Consider the following 17,627-nt stretch of genomic DNA (forward strand, 5'->3'; position numbering starts at 1 on the left):
GGGACTGACTTCAGGGAACAACACCAAGAAACAATGGCATCTGAGATGGTGTGATACTGGCTGTCTACGTGTACCACTGGAAATGTAGGGCCACATTGGTACAGAGTGTCCTACATCTGTTTATCAAGCTGATATCGTTTAGTATGTACCTTTCAAATAAGATTGAACTGAATGACACCCACAGTGAATAAAGATAGAACAAGTACTGTAATCAGAACTGTTTAAAAGATGAAAACTGATAATCATTAATAATTGATCAGAGTGAGGATTGTTGTGTTTGTGCTGTAGAAAAAGTTATGAATATCTTTGAGAGAATCAGTTGTTTCTGCCATATCATGTTACTTGCTCTTATCTCTGGTTCTAAATCGCTTTTATTATGTTCAGACTTTGGTCCCTTCTTCTTCTTTGTTAGGTTTATTGACGCCTGTTAAACATAATCAAGGTGCATTACCGCCATCCACTGTGTTTCAATATCTTACTTCTTCTTCTTCTTGCTCATTCACTAGTGTATCTCTTATTACCCTTGATATATAATAGCTTCTCCTTCGTTTTTGGTCTAGTGGCCGGGTCTCTTTTTTGGTCCCTGTTCATGCTGTAGCAGCAGCTTATCAGTAGGTCTCATCAATGAACACAATGTTTTCAGACAAACCATTGGGGGAGTGGCTATTATCACAAACAGAAGACAGTTTATTATTTACTTGTGTAAACGTGATAAGAAAAATTGGCTCACTGACTTTCAGTTTCCACCCCCATCAGTTATGACATCAGTATCAGTAATGCATTTGACATGGGACGGCCATGTTTCATCCAGTGCAGGAATAGCAACTGTATCCAAAAGACAGATTATCACTAAGCAGGCTCCTTACTGCGATGCGTTCAGTAAAGGGTCCATGATACATTTTGTAGCTTTTATTAATAATTAAAGTCAATAATTAAATGTGGCGGTTAACAGAAAATATTGGAGCCCTACTCTCGTCTTTGTCTATAACCCAGCAAACAATTTTAACAGGTGAGATAGAGAAGAAAAACCACACCTCTTGCTCCTCTTACCCAGTACTTATAATATAGCAAATATCTGCAGTCAAAATGAAAACACAAAGACTAAATGTTAACTTTGGCTCCTGCAGCAGGTTATGTACCATATGCAGCACATACACTAAAAAGGCTTTCTCTGTGTTACCTCTGCTAATGAAGTTATATCTTCATTGCATTGTTTGACGCAAAAACTACTGTAGTGATTTTCTTGATAATTTGGTGGAACGGTGGGGTATGGGCAATGGAAGAACCAATTCACTTTGGGACCGGGTTAAGGAGGGCAGATCCACGTTTTTATTTTGAACTTTCTTTAACATTGTAAGATTCATCATTTTTGTGAATTTCTCAAGAAATAAGATCTTGATTAAAAACATCAGGCACACTGATTTCTGATGGATCTACAGATAGCTACGGGTTTGTGCAATGCGGTGTAGCTTGATGGAATAAAAGTGACAATTTGGCCTTAGTAGAGGTATGTTAAATCTAATTTGATTTACAGTGCATTGCTTTAGGGCCAATAAATTATATGGTAAACAGAGCCAGCAATTGGAGTGATAACTTTGTACAGTTGGTATATTGGTGCAGAATACAGCTCTAATATCATTTGTTAAATATTCCTACTATAATCTTTTTTCTTCTATGTTCTAGCAATAAAAGGACGAGCAAATCAATCCATATCTTATGTGTTATTCAAGGGCAATCTGAGTGTGATGAAATGTGAGAACACCTTAACTTTAGCACTTTGTCAACCAGTATGAACGCTGCAGTACTGTTGTCTCCTTCAAAACCACGTAAACAGTGAAGATACTTTTTACAGAGGACTTTTTTGAGACGTCACAGATGCAAATAAAACATTTCATGGAGGCTGCATCAGTTTCAGGGTTCTCTGCTTTTCTCTTTGTTTTGCGATGACAGTCACAAAGTCTGCTATGAAAAAGGTCTGTGAAATGAAGAACTAACACTATGCAGCACTGTTTGTAGATTTACAGACAACAGTAATATTTATGCTGTTGACAGAATAAAATATTTAGAGACTCCACATTTCTCAGCGTAGAGAAGCAGAAGCATTCTAAGATATAAGATTTATATTTTTTGCTAAACTGTGATACATATTTATGTTGCTCTGTTTACTTGGAACATGGTATAATCTGACCTGAGAATGTCTTTGGAAAAGCCTGAGCGCAGCGAGGATATGAAGGAGTCCAATCAGCAGCTAATGGTGGCTCACGTGAGGCAGTTCTCTGGTTTACGGCCTGGATAGCTCCTGGATTGATGGGGACTGGCATGAATAATTTAGGCCTGCATTATACTGGGCGGAAACGGTGACTCATGGATGAGGAAAAGCTGAAATGCTAAGTGGTTTAGAGACTGCTGCTGCCTTGTCTGAGGCCAATGTCTGCCAGGCTTTCATGAATGGCAGAGCTTCCACTCACTTTGTAGCAGATACAAGAACTGAATACATGGCACACACACAGACTGAATTTATATACACTGTTTATGATATTCAGAAAATGTTAGCAGCTCTCTCACAAATGTCAGTCTTACGCTATATGTTTTTATTTGCATGTATCATCCTGTGCAATTGTGTTCAAATTGTCTCAGATCAAGGTAATGATAGTGGATGAGCAGCTAATTAACCACTACAGGTCTGAAACCATATGGAAGAAATAAGCACCAGTCCATGTCCCCCATCTACACTGTGTAACTATACAACCCGCTGGAGGCTCAGTGCATAGCAGAGCGCTCTATAAATAGATCTCCCCTGCAGCTTCGGAGTAAAGAGTAGAGTTAGTATGTGCATTAGTGGGTTGGCACGCAACATGAATGGCTAGAAGTTGACAGGGAGGAAGAAAGAGGGGTGATGAAAACAACCAGCCACTCAGTACGTCACCAGTCATGCTGCTACATCTTTCATTTCATCCTGCAGTGACTGATGATGAACTGGAGGCAGATTAAAACACTCACATGTAGATTTGGCTTCATACATGCAGCTGAACAGGGTATTGATCGTGACTGAGCTTTTACAGATTGTTGATGCCAGATTGAATACCGCCCCAGGCCTTGTTCCTCTGTTTATATACTATATATATTTCTTTTTCTACTTATATGTTCCTGTAGACATCTATGCTGTTTAAAAATGTGCAGGATGTTATGAAAACTCACCAGGCAGGACTCATTTTTGATCCAATCTCGACTCTTTCCCCCCTTGATAAACACAAACGTTGGAAAATGTTCAGATTACTTTTAAATTTGCTCCGCTCACTTGGGGCACACTGATCCAAATCTGTTTCTCGGCTGCCAGAGGAATAAATCCCAGTTAATATTTAATGAGGGGAGATGCAGGAAGCAAATCAGTGCTCTCTGCATTTGGATTTGTCCCAACTCTTGTTAAGGCATCATGGCGGCGATAGAAACCAGAGTGTCTGTCGTGGGTCAGTCATACCTCACCGGGAAACTATGAAACAAATTCATAACTGTACCAGTCACACTATTATCCTAAAGCAACAAATATATACAATTAAATTCACTCACTTAAAATACACTAAGACACTATGTACATATCAGTAAAAATATAGTGTATACCTAAGTTTTTATCATGATGTGAAGTTATGCATGATGTGCCATAAACCTCAAATGCATTGAATGTCGGCCATTTCAGAGGTCTGTTAAATCTACGAAACAATTTTAATACCCAAGTTTACAACCTTTCAAAATAAAAGCTCTCATGTAAATGGCTCGGTACAAAGCATTAAAGCAACAAACAAGGATTATGTTTTTACTGTGAAGACAACTTGCTGAAGAGTATTAATTCTATGAATTTTGTTGCCATGATGGAGATCAGCATAAGTCTGAATTAGCCCAATATGATGAAATGAAAATAATCAAATAATGAACTATGATCTGGCCGTGGTTCGACCCAGTTGCAGACCACTGCTGTAGTTTATATTCAACTCGGTCCACAGACTACTCACAGACGCAGGCCACCTGTGTATTCAAATGTTTTTGATACTGAAGGTATTGCTTGTTCAAATCACACAGCACTCACTCGGCACTACACCTTCATAAACAAGACCTGTGCTACGTGTGAAGCCTATAAGATGAATTGTTTGCAAGATGCACAACATATACAGACAGACACGTTTGTGGAATAAGAAGGTAGATGTTACAAATGTAAGGTTCTAAGTTTATAAAAAATGTCAAAAATGTGAAAAAGTATCTTCTGGTGAAACATTTAGTAGAACAATTTGTTGATCCACAGATGCAAGATAAATTTGAAAGCAATGAACCAATGAACTGATTTTCCATTATAATAGCATGTAAGCCAACAAACAAATTGGGGTAACAACCAGCTTCTTGCTCTCTTTCATCTCATTTTTTTGCAAATGATTTATCTTTGGAGTTTAAGAGTTTATTCTTAAGACATACTGACCACAGCACAGCTGCTTTGGGCAAAAGGAACACTGACAACGCTTGCCTGCTAATATTTAGCTGACTGGTTTAATCTTTGCCATATTTAGCTTCTTAGATTGAGTGCTGGCATTCAAACAATACTCATGAGCATATGTTAACAAACACAAAGTAAGTCAGTTTAAAAAACCCTAAACAAAGCAGTGAAACTTTGACCTGATGATGACAAGTAATCAAAGTTAAAACAATTCATCCTGGTTGTTGACATTTTTCAATCATAACCACACCTGTAATAGCACAATAGCAGAAAAGACAGTATCAACAATGTAGTTGAGCTAAATTATCTGCTTTAGCTTTTAGTCTTAGCAAGAACGCAGTAGAGGCAAAGGAACAATTACGGTCTATAGGCTTCATCCTCTGGGGACTCAAAAAACCTGTGCAAAATTTGATGCTAATCGACCCAGTAGTTGTTGAGATATCTCAGTCTTGACCAAAGCGGTGGACAGACTGAAACAACCATAGATTAATTACTAATAAAGTAACTATTATGTTTTATTACACACTCACATCTTTTAGCTTCAGCCAACTATAGTTTTCTCCATCCCCACTAACATCCATTCCTGGTGCAGTTGTTTTAAATGACCTTGCTCAGTCAAGAGTAAAGAGCATCTCCATCAATTATGAATCTCTGTGTGAGTACTTCAGCAGCTCATTCTGTATGATGGAATTATGCAATCCTGGCCATTACGACACATTTCAGTGCTGATGAACAGCAGAGATGAGCTATTTCCCTGTACATGAGACACCTCTCACATTTATCAACTACTTCAGGTTTTCTCCACTTCATAAAGCATCCTACACACCCACCCTGCAGATCAGGAGTCAGTGTCAGGATTAACTTGTACTACACTGAGTCCTGAATTAAAAGTCATTTATAAAAATAGTCTTTATAGTTAGTTTTGCAATAATACAGATACGATATAAATTCCTATTCAAAGTTAATTTCAACCGTGTTTTACAGGGCTGCTGTAATTAAAACACAATGTTTTTTTCCCTTGTTTCAGTTTCAATAAAAGCTGGTCCATTCACTATGTAGAGATCAGTCAGAGGCAACATTGTTTAATGTGAGAATTACAGCAGTGAAGCATATCATGTTGAGCATGGGCTATTTCACTTGCTCCCTTTTGCATGAATGACCCTCAGATATATATTACTTAGTAAAAGATACTGATCACTTTGAAGCTTAGTATTTCAGTTATCGGCATTATAGAAAGTATTTTAACCATTTATCTATTCTGCACTATTCCAGTTTGCACAACACAGTAGTTTTTATTCTTTTTCCCCCGTGCCTTTTTGACTGTGTAACTTATATATTGTGTACATATGTCACTTTTGCACTTATGTTGTGTACTTATATGTCTACTGATGTTTACACCAGGGCTTTGAGAGAAACAGCATTTCAATCCCGTCTGTGTGCCGGCATGCAAAGAAGAACATTTATGACTAAGAAAAACAGGAGACTCAATATGTTTCTATTCTTTATTTGCATGACTGAGCAGTGTTACTGAAGTCAACTGTAAATGACCAGTCTCTGTCCAGTCCAGGGCGACCACAGTGTGATCACATACAGGAAAAAGAATAAAGGGGTATATAAACTCCCCTAGAACCTTGGTTCCTTAATTCACAAGATTCCTGCTATTACTGTCCACTTCACTGTTGTCTTCAGTTTGTCTATAGAGGCAGCATAAAGTGGATTCACTCAACAGAACAGGGGTGTGTGTGTGTGTGTGAGGGAGCAAGCAGGGCTGAGCTGAGATTTCCTACATTCAGTCTAAGAGTGTAATTACAGCAGAAAGAGAAGGCATATGGCACTGGTGCAGATGTGTTTACACAGTGCACTCAGCTGGGGTTGGCTCATTATCACAGTCAGAAAGGAGGGAGGCGACAGAAGAGCTAGAGCAATCCCTCGCTTCTGTCTCTGGTATGTGAACACGCCATAACGCTGCTTCTTCACCTTGTATGTATGCATGTTGCTTTTCCTCCTACTTCTTCACCACGCCACTTTTGTTGTCCATGGTGACGGGTATCGTAATCTCTGAAGACTCGATGGCGGGTCTGATAAGGGGAGCCTCAATGGTGAGCACCCCCTCAGGGGACAGGGAGGAGGTCACCTTCTCAATGTCAGCTGTGGAGGGCAGGCTGGAAGGGAGCAATACAATATAGTTAAGCTTTACAATAAGTCAAAGAATCACTCCAGTAAATGTAAAAATAGCTCCTGTCCTGATGAAAACACATCACAGACTCTACTTATTCAAAAATGGACTGAAATATCAATAAAATCAGTTCCAAGACCAGCTCAGTTTGTCTCCTCAGTGCGAGCTGTGGCCCCTGGATGGCAGCAGAGCCTTGTGAAGCTAAACAACTCAGAGGAGGAATGAATGCTGGGAGGTGGAGGCTGCTGCTGATAGCTGAATTTCATGCTCTGAAAAGCAGCAGCCCTCTACAGGCCAGACACACCCAAAACTCAAAGAGATTCAGGGCAGCAAAGCCATGATAAGAGAACAGGAATCTGAACCGAGCCTGAGAAAGAACCACCATCAAAAAGCCACAGCGAGTAGAGTTTTAATGAGAAAACTGGTTTGAAGTGAGCTGTTGACATATTGCCTGTAGCTTATTTTGAGAATCCACAAAACGAATTGGTGTTAAACTAAATTCTTCAAGCTTGTCTGTAGATAATGAATAAAGTTTAACATGCTGAGTCACTCACGTGTATTTCCTGGTGAAGGTCCTGGACACAAAACCGTGCTCATCCTTCCTCTCCTCATGCTTCCCTGAGGACACAGGAAACATTCTTTTACCAAAATGTGGCACTAATCTGAAAGACACGCTCACTTTTAGGAGTTATGAATGAAAAGATTTTTTTAAATATTATGATGCACCAAATCTGCAAAGGAGGAAATCAAACGGGGAAAAAAATGGGGTGATATGGGGGAAGGAGGCTGCTTGAAGACTGAAGCACCAGCAGAGAGACTGATTGCACTGTGGGGAGCTGATCAGAAAACCTGTTCTAGGCAGAATGTTTGAATCCATAATTGTACACTGAAAGTCTTCTAATAAAGGTTGGTTGAGGATTGTAACCATCAAACTGAAATATACACTATTCAGGATTTTGAGGATTTATTTTCAATTAATCTTTCAATTTGTGTTTTGCATTAGCAGTGAAGGCACTGGAGTAAGTCAAATCATGATTACTCAGATACATTGTTTCATAGAAACCCAATGCATTAGCATAAAGACTAGCAAAGGTAACATAATCTACCAGTACCTCTGAAACAAACCAATTAACATTAATATGTTCAATCACATTCACAAATCACAATGTGCTTCGTGGGGCTTGACAAGGTGCACCATCCTCTGGCTTTAACACTCAACAAGGGTGAGGAAAAACCAAACCAAAAAACATCCTTTTAATAGTGGTTCATAACAAACACCTCAGAGAGAGCTGCAAGTGAGGGCTACTACTTCACTCTGGACAGACTGAAGGGCAATAGACAGATTAATTGATGGATACAAACCTTTTGCCTTTGCACTTAATATAAAGCTATAGAGCCGGGAGCTGGTATCTTAGTGGAACACAGTGACTTTCGTAACATCTTGTTTTCACCATTACGTTCCCTGGCATTGCTTGTGCAGAAAGAGTAGTCTGGTAGCCACCATAAACCACAAATTATAAATATGAAGCTCAAGCCAGGAGCTGTTGTAGCTTATCATAAAGCCTGGGGATGGGGTTGGGGTTGGGGGGTGGCGGGCAGCTATGTGAAGGGCCTTTGTGGTGGTATTTTTATCTTAACAGCTGTGAGGCCATACCAGCCACAGAAGATACTCACCAGTCTTAATCACGTCCCGTCAGGCTCTCGCAGGCAATCAGATGCCTAAAACAGAGTCCTTCATCCTGGCTCTGCAGTAATGTGTTTGTTATGACAACCTCCTGATAAAGGTTGCTTTCCTCTGGGAGCTGTCGTCTATCCTACAGGACGACGCTGCCAGCATGAGCAGCTGCCTGGCCGCTTTTTCCTAACATCAGGGGTCATTAGTTTGAGTGTGCATGAAAACGTCAAGAAGGTGGTAGAGTAAAACGAGGCTGAAATTTGAAACGTATACAAAGCTCTCTGATTAAATCTGACATCTATAAACATCGCATTTGTTCACTGGTGAACATGAGGTGGCAAATTCCACTTTGACGAAGCCTCATGCTTTGTTTATCTATGTTGTTCCTGCCTGTCCAGTCTCTCACCAGAGAGATACTGTATGTGCCATAGTCCAGCCCAGAACCCTGTACCAGATCCAGCAGTCCTTTTAAAGTAGCACAGGGTGATTCACAGTGGAGAGGTCAAAACTGACTCAGAGATCAAGGAGCTTTTATTTGATCCATTCCATACCTCCAGGTTCACTCATATTTACTTTAGCCCTCCACGAGCATAGGTGATGAAAACATTTCATGTGGAGATGCAAAACTGGCTTTTGCACCATGTTCATCTGTGAGCTGCTGTGAAAGACGACTCCCACACATTCAATTGTGGGTTGTTATCCGTTGAGCAGGCATGCATCCAAAAGCCCCCGCCCTCAGTACACTGGATCTCAGAATATTGTCTCCTGATATTATGTAACTCTGCAGCAATGCATCTGCCTTGTACTTTGAGTAGCACAAAGTTTCCTGCCTTTTTATGTTGTCTTTGTTCCTCACTGTAGCAGCTTCTCTAAAACTTGCACAGTAAACACCATGTAACACCATTCTGTCATGTAGCCATCAATGCATCTGTCCTGCACATGCTGTTGTTACACTGTGGCTAGATGTTGAGTGGAAATTATGCTCAAAATGTTATTCTATAGAAGTTAAGAAAAAGCATTTCTGCATGCAGTGGGCAACAGTACAGCAAGGAGAAGTGATAAGTGAGAAAAATGAAGACTCACCAGTGATTTCCACCACACCATCCTTGGTTTTCACCACCAGCTCCTCGGGCGAGAAGTGGTTGACATCCAGGGACACCTTCCAGTTGTCTTGGGTCTGCTTGATCTCCGACAGGCCGCTGCTCATCTGGCGGGACAGAGCACGAGCCTGCTGCGCCTGCTGGGCCTGCTGGACCATCATGGCGCCGGGATACATCATGGGAGTGTGGGTCATCATGGGAGTGTGGGGTGTCATGGTGCCCATTTCTGGGGTCAGAACGGACGACCGCAGGTACCCCGGCCAATGGGTGCTTGGGAATGTGCCAAAGTCTTCTGCAAGGGTCGGCATGCCGAAGGACTGGTCGAACATGCGACTGCTCTGGCACCAGTCACGGAATGGGTCCCAGCTCTGGGTGCGGAGCAGGGTGAAAGGAATCCGTCTCTCGGCCATGGCTGCTGTGGAGCGTTGTGGAGAGCTGCAGGCTGCACAAGAAGAGCCCTTTGGCCTGTCTGATGTGTATCCAACGTGCCGTCTGCCTCTCAGCTGAGACTTTTTATACGCACAGACGCCACCCCTGTCAACAGGGTCCTCCCTTGTGATTCAAGCCTTCCCAACTCACACCCCTCCACACCATTATGGAAAGTACTAGAATATCTATTCGTGGCAGACACAGCACACCAATGGAATCCAACAGGAAGGCCCTCCCCTGATTCAGCTGTCCATTGCACTTCTAAACCTGCCCACCCTCATGCTTTGTGTAATCCCCCCCCTCCCCTCTCTGGACGTCCCAAAGAGCCAGAAGAATCTGGAAGGCTGATAGAAAGTTAGCTATGTCTGCTGAGTACAGAACATACAGTCTCAGAATTAGATAAGACTAACATGCTATTTCTAACATGGCTCGGTATAGGCTATGATGTGATGTGTTCCATGCTATTATCAGCCTCATATTAGTTCCACAGCTGAATGACAGTTTGTGACATGGATGCGAAAGAACATTGGACACATGCAACATATGTGAGGACAATTCAAAGACTTAAATTCAACGAGAACTTAAGGAATGATAACATTTTCGCCAAAATATTAGATTAATCATTGGCTCACTTGTGAAATCATCACAGTCAACTGAAGATTTAACACTTCTTTGTCTACATCTAATCTACCTTCTAATTCTACACACGTCTGTGTCTGTCAAAATCACATCACCCAAAACGTTCATTTTATCGGCTTAATTTTGCGTGTGTATTGTTAATTGCAGGAGAAATTGCAGTGCCGATCTTGGTACAATTTGGAAAAGCAGTACGATCATTATTAGTAAAGATAAAATAAGCAGTATTACAGTTTAACATGTCTACATTCTCTCATAAACTACAGCAGCGGTCAGCAAGAGTAAAACCATCACCAGATAATTTCATCATATTGACTGGGACAGACACACAGTTGCTGATCTCTGTCATAGCAGCAATATTTATAGAATAGTTTCTTCTTTAGCAAGTTGTCTTCAAATTAAAAGCAAAATGTTTGTTTTTTGTTGCTGTGAAGTTTACTCAATAAAAGTGACAGTATATTTTAGAAGTGATTGAGGAGGACTCACTAATGACAAGGAATAATTCTGAAGTAGCTCTGGAGCATTAACACAAGCAAACGGCTTATTCCAAACAGAAACATTAAAATGGACACTGTTCTAGTTATTTAATAAATTATGTTTTAATGAAAAGCCCCACAATGTGTTTCTATTAATGTGGATACAGGACATTTTCAATGGAGACATTTGACTTGCTGACTACTCTGGAGAAAAGTAGTGACTATGAATTGAAGTGTTATCCCATCGATTTCACTCATGGCAGGTGTGCTGCCAAAGACGCGAGGAAGTGCGACGTTGAGTGAGAAGTTTTGAAGATAACAGAGCATTGTGCTGCCAGTCTGAAGGCGGAGGTCAGCAAGCTCTCAACCATAGAGATTTAAGGTAAACCTCCTGAACCAGTGGAGTGAGACTTCACTGCAACAAAAAGACAAGGCAAGAGAAACTGAAAAGTGCGAGAGAGAATCGGGGGCTGATACCGCGGCTGAGGATAACGTCCGTCAGGAATTGGAGGGGCTGAGAGCAGAACTGGAGGAACTGAACTGACCTCAGCCAATACCAAGGTTGAGTCTCAGGAAGAAGAAACGTCTGTCCTGAGAGATCTGATTTCAAGTGCTGAGAGCTTAACCTCTGATTTATAAGAAACAAATGGTCTGAGTTTACAGATGTGTCAGATGATGTTTGTATTAGTGTGCCAGCACGAGAGAGAGAATAAGAGTGAGGAGAGTCAAGAGGCGCTGAATGAACGAATGCAGTTACAAAGAAATCATCAGAATGCATTCAAGTCCACACACGAAAACAATAATAATATAATAATAATAATAACTGTATTTGTATAGCACTTATCTAAACAAAGTTACAAAGAGCTTCACAGGAAAGATAATACAATCTATGGCTAGAAGAAAATACATTATAAAAAAAAAAGGTATTTAATTCAGTTAAATTTTTTGGGCCACAGAGCAGTTTAACCATCACATTTGAGCTCTGTAAGACTGGTTGTTGTAATGAAAATAATATCTTCAATTGTACCTTGGTGTCATCAAGTGTTTCAGCCTATTAATCACAATAACATTGAGAGAGGCTAAAAGTAAATCTGACTGGCTACTGGCTTGTATGAGTCAGAGTCAGAAGCTGTCATTAAAACCCAACAGCCCTCATGTAACCACGTGTCCCACACCACCTCCAAATATGGTTTGATCAGATCTCAGGAAATTGATGCATTTGGATGTGTTCAGATCTGAACTTAGCGCTAACAAACTGGATCATTTTGGATGGAAGAAGAAATCTTGTGCACAGATGTCTGATGAAAGCTCAATTTCTAATCTGTGACTAGAAACTCAATTATTCTTATTTGAATAGAAGCATTTCAGTATTATATCTAACGGAGGGGGAGGGATTGCAGTTTTGTAACTATCAGTTATGACAAGTTGAAAAGGCAAGAATAATGGGCAACTTGACTAATAGTGACCATTATACTCGTGAGTACAAACTCAATGTTCACCTTAGTACAACAACAGCGACAGGAAGGCAACTAAATACAATACATAAAACCTATAATCCAAATTCCTGCAGAGGCCAGTAGACCTCTCAGGTCATAATATAACTCCCACACAATATCAGAGGAATAAAAGGTGTCTAAAAACATCCCTGACAGGACTGATGACCATACCAGATCTGAACAGAGTCAAATACATCTGGTACTCAGCTCTGGTAACAGCTGAGTGCTGCATGGCCGTACTGTGGCCCAGTGGTCAGCACTGCAGCCTCCCACACAGAACTCAAGTAAGTAAGTAACCAGCTGGGTACAGGTCAGAGACTTCCTGTTCCTTCCAGTGTCAAAAGGAAGTTACCTCCCAAACTCCGACGACACGAATTCTGAAGGAATGGCTAAATTCTAAATACAGAAACTGTACACTTTCTTCTCATCATCTTCAACAATCCTGCTTGTAGTAGGTTTGAAATGTAATAGGTCATTAAAACCACACTATCGCATTGCCATTTACTATATATTGTACTACATTTACCCATTTTGTTTCATTTATTGTTAGATTTATGCATTATAGTGCTCTCCAATAAGAAAACATTCTCTTTCTACCAACAGTTACAAAAAAGTTGCAAAAACAACTAATGTTCGACACCAGGCAGGAGAATGTTAGATTTCCAGACACTAACAAAAGGCAGCTGGGTGCGAGAATATAATTCATAGAAATAAACAGACTCACAGTCCTCCAGTTGGCAGGAAGTAGAAACTCAAAAATATTCCAAGAAACTCAAAGGACCAGAGCAGAAGCACAATGTGAGACTGAGGAACATGTTAAGATCCAGTGCTCACAGTCACTTAGAGACTAAGCACACAGAGTAAACCTGGAAATGAGACAGGTGCGACACATCCAGGCGAGGCAGACAATCACCAGACAGGGAAACCAGAAAGACACAGGAAGTAAAACAGGAAACTAGAGGGAAACTCAGACAGCATAAGACGACACTGCCCTGAGTGATAATATGTACAGTGTTGTTGTATTTACTGATATTTTAAACATGTTTATATATATTATTTATTATTCACTTGTTTTTTTCTGTTTTGTTTACATGTATACTTCAGTATTGCTAATCTACATGTGCAAGCATATAGATTAAAATAATTTTCTTTTGTAACATGTTTATTTGTGCATTTTATCCACTGTAATTATTTTACTTACAGCATGTGCCGTCATGCAGGGAATGGTGGGTTGAGAAGGTGGGAGGGAGTAGGGATCATAAAGGGAGTGGTTGATTGTATCATATGATTCTGTATTTTTATTGTCACACTGCCAATAAAATAAGGCTATTTAATGAAAAACAGAGAGCCTCGGCTAAGGCCCAACAGTCCCCTTCTGAAACCTCTTTAAAGTTCAATAGAGTTATAACTTTTTTCAAGATAAAGTTCAAGAGAAGAGTTTCTTTGGCTTTCAAAATGTGGCATGGCAGAAAGTCTGAAAAACCAATGGAATGAATATGAAAAAATCAGCATTGAATAGATGATGTTCGGTTGTTTTCGTATGTTTAAACAATTGGTCACCAGGTTACTTCAATTTTATTTGGCTGCAAAGCTTGTTTTTGGACTCAAACACTTCCCCCACCCCTCCATCGGCATAGTGGTGAGTAGATAATGAGTACATTTTAATTTTTGTACTAACTAAAGAGGTCATCATATAAAGGCTGCCAGCACAAGTAAAAATATACAATATCAATATATCAATATATATTGTGAAATAACTGTTAATGCTTTCAAATAACACTTGATGACAATGTCGTTCTGCAGTTTGAAGGACCACTCATCAGACTAGACTGAATCTAGAGTGAATATATCCTTTCTTCTTGTCCTCAAACCCTTAAGCAGCAGCAGTTTTTTATGGACTCATGGGTAGAAAACTGAATGAATCTATCCATCACTGTCAGTATGAATTGTCATACATGAAAATGACCCTGCTACGTCTCCTTGTCACTTGGGGCGTTATCTCGTGTTTCAAAAAGTACCAACAGGACGTAATTGTCAAAGCCAGATGCATTATGAGCAATGACTGTGTAGCCACATTATTTTGGCTGTTTACATCATTTCTCCAAAAACTTGCAGCATCTATTGCACACACAAAATTTTTGCCTCATGCTGTCCATGGTAATACCGAGTCGTAAAATCAAAGTACATACACTTATTCTGGAGGTTGTCCTTTTCAATCAGCTGAATAAAACCCTCCTGTGCCACATTGCCCTCCTTCCTTTGCTCACCTCAAAATCAATGCTGCTTTTTTCCAGCAGTGTAGATTTCACCACACAGTATTGTAGTATCTGACATGGTGCATCACCGCCCGACATCTTGCAGCTTGTGTTGTTTTATACTCTTGCCAGGGTGACAAGCTGTGAAACTAATTCTGCATCACTGTTGTGGCGTAGCAGAGATTCATAATTGTCAGAGCGATATTGACAGGCACGAGGCCCCAGAAAAAAACCATCTGATTTTCAATCCAATTCTAGTGATGGTTATGCAGGTAGAGCCATATTGTGTGTTGATGTGGTGCGTTCGGAAACACAGCAGGTGCTTACACCCGGAGATATGGTGAGAGAGTAGGATTTTTACATTGAAGTGTTTCTCGAATTTGGGGATTTGTCCATGTGTTCAAAACCCAGCACTGTGTCCAACTGTTTGCCATATTCCATTTTTTCATACTCAGATATTCAAGACAGAGAGGGATTGTTGATTGTGCTATAAAATCTCATCATAATGTTCCCCAGTCCGAGGCATGTACCACCGCTGCGTCTGTTAGGTGCTACAGTGACTAATAATTCCAACTCATCATCCAACATGGACGCTTTGTTCCTCTGTAACAATTTCTTCTGTGATCAAATACATATTATATTCATTGTCTTCATTTAAACTAGCTTGGAGATGGCTGGCTTGGGAAGGACCTCTCAACACCACATTTAAACTACCAGGCAGTGCATCTTCTAAAACCCTTCCAATCACTCCAGACTCTGGATTATCTTATTTGTATTTTATCGATGCTGACAGTAGAGGATAAACAAACTTCCCCTACAGAATTTCCGGCACTGTGTTTGTCACATCCAACATTAATTTTAGAGGCATCACACGCTGCTCCCCCACGAATAGGAGGGTCACCTGCAGAGGCACACGCTCCGGCTGAGCTGCAATTGCCAACAACACCACCCTTGCCCTCCGCCGCCTCCATCTGGTTACCACAATTAACAGCAGTTGAGTCACACACACAGATACTTGCTCTGACACCCTCTCTAGCTGCAGCAAATCATTTTGCTATTTGCTCCACATCTTTTTCAAGAGCAAGGATTAATTATTGTTTTTTACTCCACTGCTTCATCATCTTATTATATGTCTATGATAGGCTGCAGAACTTTGTTGCTTGTCTCTAATGCAGATATTTTTCAGTCCTCTAGTTGGTCTAACCTACAGTTTATTAAATCACACAGACCATTTAACCACCCTATAAACAGACCACATGCAACACACTCAAAATCAGGCGGTGCAAAGATGATGGTGTATCCTTGCGCCTCAGACACAGGGAGATCATCAACTTTTTTGGGGGAGACTATTATCAAATAAACAGTGAATCAGCGAGCTGTAACGTAGGGAATGTAAGGATGGTTCTTGCCCCATCATCCCTATAGACCTTGGCAAAACATTTAATCAACGTCCTCCCTTTGTGCCTCAATTTCGCATGCAGTCTGCTCGTCCTGGGATGGTCTCGCAAAAGATGTGATGCCACATGATAGGGGGCGGGGGTGGTGGGACATCTATTACAGCCACATACCTCTGCTCAGGCCCAACAGTTCCCTTAGGAAACCAGATTTAATTCCCACAATCTGGCCTTTTTTTTCCTGATCTGCACACTCAGTCCCCTAAACATTTGAAATTGTTTCCATCAAGATCCATTACAATGTTGAAAAACACAAATGTCTCACAATGTTAAGGAAAGTGAAAAGCAATGCCTGGATCCACAACAAACATTTTACGGATTCTTTACTGATCCACAACACATCATCATCTGTCTAGTAGTTTTTGCATAAACCTGCTAATTTACAAAAAGATGAAAAGATAACTAGTAATGACTTTGTAGGAAAATTAAAAACATAGCGAAAACATATCAATAAGAATTTATTCTGAATGGATGAAATCAACTTTCAAGGGAAAATGTTGAAAACCCCACTCTCACTGTTCCATTTGAATCAGGTGAGGACTCAAATGCAGATGAGAGGAGGACTTGAACAAACACTTTCATATGACTTACTGTAACGTCCAGGCAGGCCGTAGAGTCAGGACCACCAAAATCTGAGCTCAGGTGAGGAACAGCAGAGGAGACGTCGAATGGCCGAACAAACAAAGTGAAGATAAGGAAACAGAGACACTAAATACACATGGCAGGCAGCAGGATGAACACAGGTGAGACACATCAGGACAGTCACAAGGGAGGGAAACACAAGAGGAAGTGAAGGGACCAATAATGAGACACAGGAGAAACAGGAAGTGAAGGTAAAAAATAAAACAGGAAGTGAGACAACATCAGGGATCACAAGAAAGTGACTAAACTGAGACAGTGAAACACAAGGAAGGGGAAGAAATAATGGAACACAGTACAAATACAAAAACACAAAGTAATACACAAGTCCACGCCCACAGAGTCTTTCAAAACATCCAATAACAAATCAAGAGATTGCAGGGACAGAACCATCATCACACAAAATCCTGGATCGACACCTACATTTATTAACTTCTTCCATGACCCATGTTCACACCTGGTTTCATGGTTTTCTGTCCAATTCTTTAATCCAGCTAACTAAGAGACAAACCCAGATTTAAACATAACCTGACTTATCACATCAGATTTCCTGAGAGATCATTACACCCCCCGAGAAGGAGCTGATGCCACCAGGCAAACAATCCTTGGGCACTGCGATGATTATATTAAATTGATTTTAAGTTAGTGTGTGTAATACTGCTTGTATCTTATTGAACCATGAATTATTCTATGCATTACATTTGAAAAAAAATATTTTTGAATTTTAAAGTTACACATTGTTAATGCATTTAATATCATTCATCATTATCATTAATAAGTTATCGTTGTACATATTTCAAGATGTTTATGT

General features: G+C 40.4%; 1 protein-coding gene across 2 annotated transcripts; it reads right to left on the minus strand.

Moving 5' to 3' along the window:
* Window positions 1-5,968: 5,968 nt before the first annotated feature.
* hspb1 (heat shock protein, alpha-crystallin-related, 1) lies at window positions 5,969-16,927 on the minus strand. Of its 2 annotated transcripts, XM_020085354.2 has the most exons (4): window positions 16,769-16,927; window positions 9,415-9,965; window positions 7,211-7,274; window positions 5,969-6,642 (listed from the first exon to the last, which is right to left on the minus strand). In XM_020085354.2, the coding sequence occupies exons 2-4, from the start codon at window positions 9,839-9,841 to the stop codon at window positions 6,486-6,488; spliced, it is 648 nt and encodes a 215-aa protein (XP_019940913.1). In that variant the 5' UTR covers window positions 9,842-9,965; window positions 16,769-16,927; the 3' UTR covers window positions 5,969-6,485. The 2 variants fall into 2 exon arrangements, with proteins under 2 accessions (XP_019940913.1, XP_069366190.1); XM_069510089.1 differs by lacking the exon at window positions 16,769-16,927 and having other exon boundaries at window positions 9,415-14,092.
* Window positions 16,928-17,627: the final 700 nt, after the last annotated feature.

This window comes from Paralichthys olivaceus, chromosome 15 (assembly GCF_024713975.1).
Source record: "Paralichthys olivaceus isolate ysfri-2021 chromosome 15, ASM2471397v2, whole genome shotgun sequence".
Lineage (NCBI taxonomy): Eukaryota > Metazoa > Chordata > Actinopteri > Pleuronectiformes > Paralichthyidae > Paralichthys > Paralichthys olivaceus.